This window comes from Xyrauchen texanus, chromosome 49 (genome assembly GCF_025860055.1).
Source record: "Xyrauchen texanus isolate HMW12.3.18 chromosome 49, RBS_HiC_50CHRs, whole genome shotgun sequence".
Lineage (NCBI taxonomy): Eukaryota > Metazoa > Chordata > Actinopteri > Cypriniformes > Catostomidae > Xyrauchen > Xyrauchen texanus.
Window position 1 is genome coordinate 1,845,166 of NC_068324.1, and position 11,901 is coordinate 1,857,066.

The window sequence follows — 11,901 nt, forward strand, 5'->3', positions numbered from 1 at the left end:
TGTATTCTAAAGCCGCTTTTTGTATTGTCTTATCAATGATGAACTCTTCTGCAACAAGAATGTAACGCATTTTAATTATATGAATATTATATATATATATACATACATTTTTTTTTTTTATATTTAAAGATAACTATGTATCATTATTTAATCATTATATATTGAATTATTGTTATATTAGGGGTTTTCTCAGCATATTGTATATGTGATTAATTGCGATTAATTAATCGGGACACCATGTAATTAATTTGATTAAAACTTTTAATCAATTGACAGCCTAATATATATATATATATATATATATATATATCATGCTTATTTATTTATTGGTAAAATATCTTCCTCAGCAAAGGAACTCAAATAAATGTTTAATTTAATTATAGTATAGAGTCAACGGGGGTTTTATTCATTATTTTATAGGTACAAATTCATTGAAGTGCCTCCGGGACACGACAAAATACTTGGTATAAGATAGAAAGCAGACGTTCTTTTATGATAAAGGTTATTTTAATACAATAATCCTTTTAATTCATATTTGGACATATCAACATCTTTAAAAAGCTTTTATCATTTCATTTTAGTGAACCAACCCCAAAGGGTGAAGAATTCTGTATGGACCTTAGTTGGTTTGTTTTTGGCTAAGATGGGTGTTTTTATATCATTGGATATAAAGATGTCCCATCCCAACTCAGTTTTACTGAAAGATCCTGTAAATCAAACCCAAGAAATCTGGAGGGTAATTTAAGAGCTCTCTAGAGACCTCTAGTGGATCTGATGTCACAGAACAGACTGACTGACTTCAGCCTTGAGCCAAACTTTATTCAAGTACAATGTTTCCACCTCTCAGGTCTACATCATGTCTTGAATGGTCAAAAATATATACAGTATATATCAAAAAGTAGCGAAGCCAATTGTGGGCCGAGGCCAACCCCAATTAGACTCAGGCCCACCCAGAATATTAAGAGATTATTCTTTGATTCACATAGTTTAAAAACGGCATAAATTCTGATTTATGAAAGTGTGAAAGAACTGTTTGAATGCCCCGCTTCTCTGATGTTCAGGAAAATTGGTTAAAACTTGGCCCGTGCATTTTATCAGCAGCATTATAGCTTATATCAGCAACCATTTAATGCATGTTGTACATTTTTAACTAATGGAGTAATTTGTATTATGGTGTCAAAATAAAAGTATGAATGAACTTGACGTTGTCCATTTTTCCTGTTCTTTTCGACAACGAAGCACTTGAACGTGCTGTACTTTTAGTGACCGCTGCAAAAGTAGGATATTTCCGATGGCACAAGAAGGCAGCATTATGTAAAGGATAATGTAGAGGTTTATTTTGCGATACGATTACATTATCCCACTTATTACATGGTTACTAAACAAATTGTGACAGGGCGGAGGGCGGGGCCGTTTTGTGATGCTACACATCCAGCCCCTCGCCTCCTCCGTTCCGTTAATCCCTTTACACTGGTGCCAAAATCTGGGAAGGAGGAGGGATGCGCCATAGTAGAGTCCTCGCCACTATCATCCACCCCAACGGAGCAGCCGCGGCCATCCGCTGGAGGACAGTGGAGGAACGGCCGCCGATCGTGAGGGGAGGAGAGGCTCCCAACCAACCGCCTGGAGCGGTTACGGCTGCCAGGAGTGGGGGAGACCCCTACCATCCACCAAAAACATGGCGGGGCGTTCCGTCCACCAGGGGAAGGGAGGCGCGGTTGTCGTCCATTAGAGGGTGGAGAACCGATGGCGTATCGGAGAACCGATGTACGTAATGCCGGGGGCTCCCCGGCCTGAGAGAACGAGGGAGGACTGTGGCAGGGCGGAGGGCGGGGTCGGGTCATGATGCAACACATCCGGCTCCTAATTAGGCTAATCAAGCCTAAGGAAGAGATTTACGGACAGCTGTCTGACACCTGTGTGTGTTTGTCTTTATGTTTAGTTTTAGTTTAGTTATTGATTTGCATTGAAATTATGTAATTATGTGACAAGAAATAAACCGCTGAACAGCTGAAAACACTGCTGGTGTGTATTTTGTAATTAATGACCGTTTGACTTCTTATTATATAAATAAATGCTCATGAAACATTGATTTGAGTTGAAGTTATTTTATTAGGTTACTTGTAGAGATCACACAGTGATCCGAGAAGCAGGAAAGTGATTGCAAATACTTGGATGTGCGGTTGTTACTGTGAAATAGCACACCACTAGATGGCGCCATTGCCCAATCAGAATATTCCAGAGAGCAGTGTAATAATTTGCAATAATGACTGGCTGCTTTACCATTATACCACTATACCGTTATTTAACATATGGTGTACTGTATATTCTTTATAGATTTTTGTACAAACCCTATAACAACATTTGTTCTGCAGTGTTTCCAAACAGCGCTGTACAATTGCACCCTCATGAGGAATTTAGAAAACCTTACACAACATAAGACACACTTTTGTTTGGCCACTGATAAACCTGTACAAACTATGACATCACATGCTTATACTTAAAATCTCATAAACCGAATGACTATAGTGAGGGTTCACAAGAACGAAGACGCTGCTTTCTGGACATTCAGCTAAACATAATAGAAATCACCAGAGATGAAAAATAATTGCCACGATTGATCTGTTTACATTTGTTTAAAATGGGGGGAAAAAATGAAGTTTGATAGTTTTTAACACTTTTCTGAACTGCCACTGAAATGAGAACATAACCGATCTCTAGAGACGACTCGGTGGATTTGCAGTATTTCCAACCCACATTAAGGGGCTGTTCACACAGGACACATTATTTGATTCAGTTTGCGATATTTTATTAATTGTTCGTCTGTGTACATATGCGTCATTTTTAAGAACCCACTTACTGTAGGGTATAATAGAGTGAACAAGCTTTACTTTTCTTTTAATGACAAATTTCAAAGGCTCCAGAGCTCTGTGAGGGGAGCAGATCACCAAAATGACAATATGACGGTATGTAGCCCACACTGAAGAAAGTGTAAATTAGTAGTCATCATGGAATGGATACTCAGGATGGTCACGCCACCTGTTAAAAAACAGCTTAATTTAGCTACTAACATACATGAATCACTTGATGTTAATTCAATCTATTGGAAGAAAAGGTTCGACTAGTTTAGAGCAGAAACTCACATCAGAAGTTCCACAAAGCGGACGTTTTTGTTCAGCTTTTCGATGGCGTCCATTTCATCATCCGTAATTGAAAAGTCAAATATCTGCCAAACATAGGAAAATAAAACAATAGCAATATAGATAGGTCATCAAAGATCCTATACTGCCTCCCGAACTTCAGAACTAAAGTTCAGCAGAAACGGACAGACCTGGAAGTTGTCTCTTATATGTTGCGGGCTGAAGCTCTTGGGAATGACGACCACTCCTCTCTGGATGTTGAACCTCAGGGACACCTGTGCAGGGCTTTTGTTGTATTTTTCCCCGATGGAGACCAGCACTGTGTCCTCCAACAGTGGAGGAGATTTAAGATTCACCCTAATAATAGAAAGATGATTTTCAGATAGTCAACAGACCTGGATGTAACATTCAACCATTAATCAGCCAACATTTATTAAAAAGAACCATGGCAATGACATGTTTTTTGGGACATCTACCATGGTAATACCATGTTGTTTTGGACATTTACAATGGCAATACCATGTTGTTTTGGATATTTACAATGGTAATACCATGTTATTTGATATTTACAATGGTAATAATATGTTTTTGGACATTTACCATGGTAATATCATGTTGTTTTGGACAATTACTATGGCAATGCCATGTTGTTTTGGACATTTACAATGGTAATACTATGTTTTTGGACATTTACCATGGTAATATCATGTTGTTTTGGACATTTACAATGGTAATACTATGTTTTTGGACATTTACAATGGTAATACCATGTTGTTTTGGACATTTACCATGGTAATACTATGTTGTTTTGGACATTTACCATGGCAATGCATGTTTTTTGATATTTACAATGGTAATAATATGTTTTTGGACATTTACCATGGTAATATCATGTTGTTTTGGACATTTACCATGGTAATACTATGTTTTTGGACATTTACCATGGTAATATCATGTTGTTTTGGACATTTACAATGGTAATACCATGTTGTTTTGGACATTTACAATGGCAATGCCATGTTGTTTTGGATATTTACAATGGTAATACCATGTTATTTGGACATTTACCATGGCAATGCCATGTTTTTTGATATTTACAATGGTAATAATATGTTTTTGGACATTTACCATGGTAATATCATGTTATTTTGGACATTTACAATGGTAATACTATGTTTTTGGACATTTACCATGGTAATATCATGTTGTTTTGGACATTTACAATGGTAATACCATGTTGTTTTGGACATTTACCATGGTAATACTATGTTGTTTTGGACATTTGCCATGGTAATACCATGTTGTTTTGGACATTTACCATGGTAATACCATGTTATTTTGGACATTTACTATGGTAATATCATGTTGTTTTGGACATTTACAATGGTAATACCATGTTGTTTTGGACATTTACCATGGTAATACTATGTTGTTTTGGACATTTGCCATGGTAATACCATGTTGTTTTGGACATTTACCATGGTAATACCATGTTGTTTTGGACATTTACAATGGCAATACTATGTTTTTTTTGGACATTTACTATGGCAATGCCATGTTTTTGTACATTTACAATGGTAATATCATGTTTTTGGACATTTACCATGATAATACCATGTTGTTTTGTACATTTATGATTGCAATACCATGTTTTTGGGGACGCAACATAAAAATACCACGTTTTTGGACATGTATCATGGAAATATCATGTCTTTGAAAACGTACCATGGAAATGCCATGTTTTCTGGATATTTACCATGGCAATACCGTGTTTTTTTGTATATGTACCATGAAAATACCATCGTTTTCTTTGGAGTATCATGTAAATATGGTATATGAATATGGAAATAATCATTTAGTATCATGATATATACAGTATATCGAAGAACCATGGTGTTGTTATGTAAAACCATCACTGTAGCATGGTTACATCACAGTACTTTTTAGTAAAATTATTAGGAGTTAAGAAGATTTTTTACATTGGGTTGACATTAAAGAATGTTACACAGGCTTTTTTAGTAGATTAATTTCTGAAAATGATACCAGGATGCATCTCGGGACGTCCCAAGCGGGCTGTAACCCACAATCACAATGTCATTCTGTCGACAGAAGTCCAATAGTTTGGGTTGGCTGAAATAAGGGTGGCATTCAACCTGTAAAGTACGCATCAAGGAATATGTTTATAAAGCCATTTAAAATGCACAGAAATGACACACTTCACATGACGTGCAATCTCAGATGTCTACTTGTGCTAAATGTTTGGCCCATTATGATACCTGATTGGAAACAGGTTTGTGCTTCAGTTCGGGCTTGTTCAAAAGCAGCTCAAGCTGTCGTCGATTGAAGTTTGATACACCGAGAGACTTTGTCAATCCTGCATCTTTGCAGGTTTCTAATGCCTGTTAAATAGTGAACACATATAACATCAAATGAGCATATCTACACACCATTTAATTCCTAATTTTGTTAAATAGGAAGATAGAACAATGACTAAAGTGTTCTCATTTAAACTCTAGACGCAAGATTTGTTGCAGCATATTTAATTTTTAACCCCAACCATACCCTAAACCCTACTCCTTACCTACCCATACCTCAACCTCAGTAGCAGCAAATGTCTTGTGCATGTAGTTGCACAATAACTACATTATATATGGGGTCAAAGGTTAAGGTCAGCTCACCTCCCATGTGGCGCAGAGGTCACTGTTGTCGAACACAAACTTTCCATTCTCGTCTTTAGGATAAAACACATCACCTGGCTGAGACACATTTCAATATTCATTTACCAGGCAAACCTCTATTTTCCTCGAAAGGTTTCCCGCCCATAAGCTCAAAACGAAAACTGTAAACGCAACAGTTAAAAACACAAAACATCAGCAGTTAAAGTGGCCAGCGACACTCAGTTACCTTGAACGCAACTGGAATCTCAATGATGTAGAGATCCACATAGTCCAGTCCTGACTCCTTTAGTGTTCGCTCTAATGCAGGTCTGACCAGCTCAGGAAGATGGAACGTGCCCCATAGCTGTCAATCAGCAAAACGAAAATAATTAAATGCTACATTTCAACATTAACTGTATCATAATACGCTGAATCCTTAAATGTGATCACGTGGACCAAGTGTGGGCCAATAAAGGCTTGTGGATCAGCACTGAATTCAACATGAAATCCAAATTCTCTTAAATGTGCATGAGGTAAAGAGACCATCTAAATACCTTTCCACAGTAGAAGATATCTTCTCTTTTCACAGTTCCATCAGCGATCTTCTCTCTGATGGCTTGTCCAACCTCATGTTCGTTGTAGTAGACCAGCGCACCATCGAAGTGTCTGTAACCCACGTCTATGGCAATCTTAACAGACTCGTAGGCTGTTCCTTTAGGAGTCTGTGATACACGGTACATTTAATATCTACTTTGCTTTAAGATATTGTTAGACATTCAAAAACGCCATCAATGCACCATGATACAATGAGGAATCTCACCTTGCGGGGGTCTTCGTACGTCCCCAGGCCAATGAGTGGGATTAGTTTTCCATCGCTCATAGGAACAGAGTGGCTCTCCATGCTAAGTGGAGGATTCATGGCTGATTTTGTGACAGGTCTCTCCATTTATCAAGTTTATGGGTAACCAATTTGGTACCTTTGATCAAAAGTCAACAGGTCATAATCCAACATGTGTAATGCATTCTGAATCAGGGTGTTTTTTCAGCTACCAAATGACATATTGTTAGTTGTTTGGTAGTTGGTCTAGTGATATACTTAAATTTTGACTGGGGTGATAAACCAGCCAATATTTTGCCATTATGAGGTTACTTGACTATAACCAGTGATGTGCACAAATACATGAAAGTGTATTTAAAATATAAAATACCAAATACTGTGTGGAAAAACATTTATCAAAATAAAAGAGAGCATTTTGTATCCTGAAAATACACAAAATACATGTAAAATTGTCCATTCAGTGAAATATCACCATTAGGCTGAATGCAAAGAACATTTTGGTACAACTGCTAAGAAACTTTTGTTTTCATTTCTCTTACCTCTTCATCCATTTATAGACAATGATATATAAACAGGTACAAGATTACAAACTAGTATAAAATGCCAAATTGTGTTGTGATACGTAATACGCTGTGTGCGTATACCGGACATGTACATCGCGTGAACTGATGCATGTTGAGTTACATGGTAAAGATGTTCTAGCAAAACCCCAATGTTGTCCAGTCATACATCTTTTTGGCAGCGATAAAGAACTGTAACATTGTCTGTGGAAGTGTCCGTGACCCTTTTCTCCCCAATTTGGCATGCCCAATTCTCAATGCGCTCTAAGTCCTCATGGTGGCATAGTGACTCAATCGGGGTGGCGGAGGACGAATCTCAATTGCTACCGCATCCGAGACGTCAATCAACACATCACGTGGCTTGTTGAGCGCGTTACCGTGGAGACGTAGCGCTTGTGGAGGCCCGCGCTATTATACGCGGCATCCACTCACAAATCACCACACGTCCCACTGAGATTGAAAACCACTTATCGAAACATCAAAAGCCACAACATGTTTGTTAGATCCAATACCAACTAAGCTCTTAAAAGAGGTATCTCCTGTAATATCAGAACCTCTTCTTAATATCATTAACTCCTCGCTATGCTTAGGACATGTCCCAAGAAACTTTAAAATGGCAGTTATCAAACCAAATTAGCTGAGTGTATCAATGAAATAAAAGATAGGATCGCCAGTAATTTCCTTCTACTCAATTCTGACAAAACAGAGGTACTAATTATTGGACCAAAAAAACTCTAAAAATAAGCCACTACAATATAATTTGACTCTAGATGGATGTTCTGTTACATCATCTTCAACGGCGATTTTTAATGACCACAGAGAGTCAGGACCTCGGTTTAACATCTCATCTGAAGGACGGTGCCTTTTTACATATAGTCCCCGTCGCTATACTGGGGCATTAGGACCCACACAGACCGTAGGGTGAGCACCCCCTGCTGGCCTCCCTAATACCATTTCCACTTCCTAATACTGCTGAAGATGCTTCCCATTTGGTCTCAGTGTGTCCCAGGACCTTTTCCAAGCCAAAATGGACCAAAATCTTGAAGGTCTCCATGATGTAATCAGTATAGCTGACAACGTTGCAGTATGTGGAGCCAGCGAGGATGATCATGACAGAAATCTGATAAGCCTCATGGAAAGAGCTGCAGAAACAGGTCTGGTGTTCATGATATACAAACAATGTCAACACCACAAAGCAAAGATGACCTTCACTGATTCATGGGCATGCTGAACCACCAGTCACCCAACATACTTAGTTTTGCAGATAAAACCCACAATCTGAAGGGATTGCAGAAAAGTGACATGCAATGGACATGGGACACGGACTATCTGAACTGCTTTGATGATCTAAAGAAAACAGTGACTGTAGATGCATCGCAAAAAGGCATTGGCGTAGCACTAGCGCAGGACAACAGGCCAATTGCTTTTTGGCTCAAAAACACTAACTGAATGTCAATCAAGATACAGCAACATTGAAAGCGAAATGCTTGCTATTGTGTATGGTATGCAGCAATATCACACATACCTCTATGGCAAATCATCCTTTGTAGTAACTGACCACACACCACTGGTCACCATATGCACAAAGCCTTTGCATGCTGCTCCCCCTGGCTTCAATGCATGCTGATGAAATCACAGGGGTACAACTACAGCATTGTGTACCGTCCTGGAAGCCAAATGATTCTAGCAGACACTCTCAGCCGACTGCCAAACCCTGAAAACAATGAAGACATTGTGCTGGATGAACACATTGATGGCGTGGATGCAGAATTGGAGGATCCTGAGCATCACACCGTTGCAATTGTTAACTTCTCCCCAAACATACTCTCAGAGGATACTCTCAGAACTGAGTCTGCAAAAGACCCCAAGCTCAGTGCATTAAAAGAAATCATCCACCAGGGATGGCCATAACATTTCAAGACCTGCCAAAATACCTACGATTGGCAGGTCTTTCAGAGATGAACTTGCTATACATTTACATTTATGCATTTGGCAGACACTTTTATCCAAAGCGACTTACAGTGCCCTTATTACAGGGACAATCCCCCCTGGAGCAACCTGGAGTTAAGTGTCTTACTCAAGGACACAATGGTGGTGGCTGTGGGGATTGAACCAGCAACCTTATGATTACAAGTTATGTGCTTTAGCCCACTACGCCACCGCCACTCCATATAGAAACAGGAGTTATATTTAAGGGCAGACATAGACATCTATGACCGATGGCATTCTGACACAACTCCATGCAGCCCATCAAAGCATTGAGAATACATGCAGGTAAGCTCGAGAAAGTATACATTGAACAAAGATGAATGACAACACTGAAAATGTGTGCAGATCCTGCAGTACCTGTGCAGAGCACCAAGATGCACAACCAAAAGAACCCCTTATTCCATACAAAAACCCATAAAGCCATGGCAGTATTTGGTGTCTGATTTATTTGAGATCTATGGATATCAGTACCTACTTACTGTGAACAACCTGGAGTTAAGTGCCTTGCTCAAGGGCACAATGGTGGTGGCTGTGGGGATCGAACCAGCAACTACACTGTTACTGGTGTGAGTGACACCCATTGACAGTGACCTACCATCCCCTGCAGAATTACTATTCGGTAGACCCATCACCACCCTCTTACCAAGTCATGCAAATCCAGGTAAATTCGAACACAGACAATGCAGGTGCAAGATGATTTTAACCAATCATCTTGTAATGAATCTCACTTCAGTTCTACTTTCCGAGTATGAATTATCATATGCAGTAAAGGACGGCATGCAATATACTAGCACTGTAAAAGGTTCTGCCACAAACTCAACTGACTGGCATTTCTCCTATAGGATTTCAAATGAGTCCAGGGCCAGCGCTGGCCAAACTGATGCCCTATGCAGAGTTCCAGGTGGACGGGGTTTCGCACGATATGAGCGCAAAGCGATCGTCTGTGTTTCGCAACTTCTTTTGGGTCCTTGTATAACATATAACATGCGAGTAAGAGCAGCCGGTGGACTTTCTGGTGCCCTCCTAGGGTAAGATGGTGCCACCCTAGGGAGTTGGTGCCCTACGCAGACTGCGTAGTCTGCTTATAGGGAGCGGAGGTACTGCTTGAGTCTCTTCAGACCTGGTGGATTTTAGTTGAGAGCTGTGGTGGTTCTGTAGGTGTTAGCCGCGGTGTACGGCACCATTTTCTTACAGTACTTACATATTGGTTGTCTCGTCACATTCTCTGCCGTTTATCGTTTCCACAGGGTACCCAAAATGCTGCCACACAAATGATTATAATGTGGCTATCCTAATTTCACCCTCAAATTCCGTCATGCTGATATCGCGAGACAGCTTTTCACCTCGACGAGAAATATCGTCACATTGTAATATCGCGAGATCTCGAGTTCAGAACTCAATATTTGCTGGAATAATCCCGATTTTCAAATCACAGCTTTCTTGCGTCTTGACTGCCAGTCTTTCACATTGCTGTTGGGCGACTTTATGCCACTCCTGGCGCAAAAATTCAAGCATCTCGGCTTTGTTTTGATGGCTCGTGACCATCCATCTTCCTCTTGATCGCAAGCTTTTCAATGGGGTTCAGGTCTGGAGATTGGGCTGGCCATGACAGGGATCCGGTGGTCCTCCATCCACACCTTGATTGACCTGTCTGTGTGGCATGGGGCATCGTCCTGCTGGAGAAACCAATCCTCAGAGTTTGGGAACATTGTCAGAGCAGAAGGAAGCAAGTTTTCGTCCAGGATATCCTTGTGCATGGCTTGATTCATGCAACAGTCACAAAGATGAATCTGGCCGATTTCAGCCTTGCTGAAGCACCCCCGGATCATCACCGATCCTCCATCAAATTTCACAGAGGGTGCGAGACACTGTGGCTTGAAGGCGTCTCCAGGTCTCCGTCTAACCATTAGACAACCAGGTGGAGGATCAGTGATGATCCGGGGGTGATTCAGAAATTCAAACGCATATCTATAAATAGTCAACCCAGAGAAACTGATCATAACCTTCACCCTTACCCCACATTGGGTCTCTCAGAGGGGGGTTACATCATAGAGCACATCCCCCACCGGGCCCCAGCATGGGTAGAAGTTAACAACACCACATATGACCCTCTCTCACACCCTACCAGAACTTGTTGACGCATCACAGGTAAGTCCCGGATGGCATCAGCAGCATTGGTATAAAGGCTGTTTATTGGTTTTTATTGACTGATTCAGTGAGTTTATCCAGTGAAGGGTTAATAACTTGATGACTTTATCTCGAATGGAGTCGACAACCATCGGAGTGTGTCAGCATCACGCTTACAAAAACATCGATAAATCGCTTGACTGCAAATTCTAGCCAGAGCACCTGTTCATGTGTTATTGTAAGAGTTCAGTCTCTGTTGACGTCTGCTGTGTGAAATTGTTTAGTCTAGACCTCCTTGTGGTAGTTGCACAAGCACTCTGGGCTTTTGATTGGGCCGTGATTGCTTTTAGATGTTTAGATTTCACAAGCAAATGAAAACAAGTCCTGAGTGGCGAAGTGCAGATTCAAACAAGCTGCTGAAGACAACATTATTTGGTTATGGCGACACTTCAAACGGTGTACTGTGTAGCTTGCAAATGCATGCCATTGTGTCAATTCTATTCATATAAAATCAATGTAGAAATGAAGCTCTTCAAACTGTAATAAAGACGTGCATGTTTTACGGTGTGTCTCATTTCTTTGATCATTCT

At 40.1% G+C, this 11,901-nt stretch overlaps 1 protein-coding gene across 1 annotated transcript; it reads right to left on the minus strand.

Moving 5' to 3' along the window:
• Positions 1-2,105: 2,105 nt before the first annotated feature.
• LOC127640539 (aldo-keto reductase family 1 member D1-like) lies at positions 2,106-6,759 on the minus strand. The gene is made up of 9 exons (XM_052123158.1): positions 6,618-6,759; positions 6,352-6,519; positions 6,045-6,161; positions 5,819-5,896; positions 5,417-5,539; positions 5,184-5,293; positions 3,332-3,497; positions 3,144-3,226; positions 2,106-3,039 (listed from the first exon to the last, which is right to left on the minus strand). Exons 1-9 carry the CDS (start codon positions 6,741-6,743, stop codon positions 2,997-2,999), a joined length of 1,014 nt encoding a protein of 337 aa, XP_051979118.1. The 5' UTR covers positions 6,744-6,759; the 3' UTR covers positions 2,106-2,996.
• Between the last annotated feature and the right edge of the window lie 5,142 nt (positions 6,760-11,901).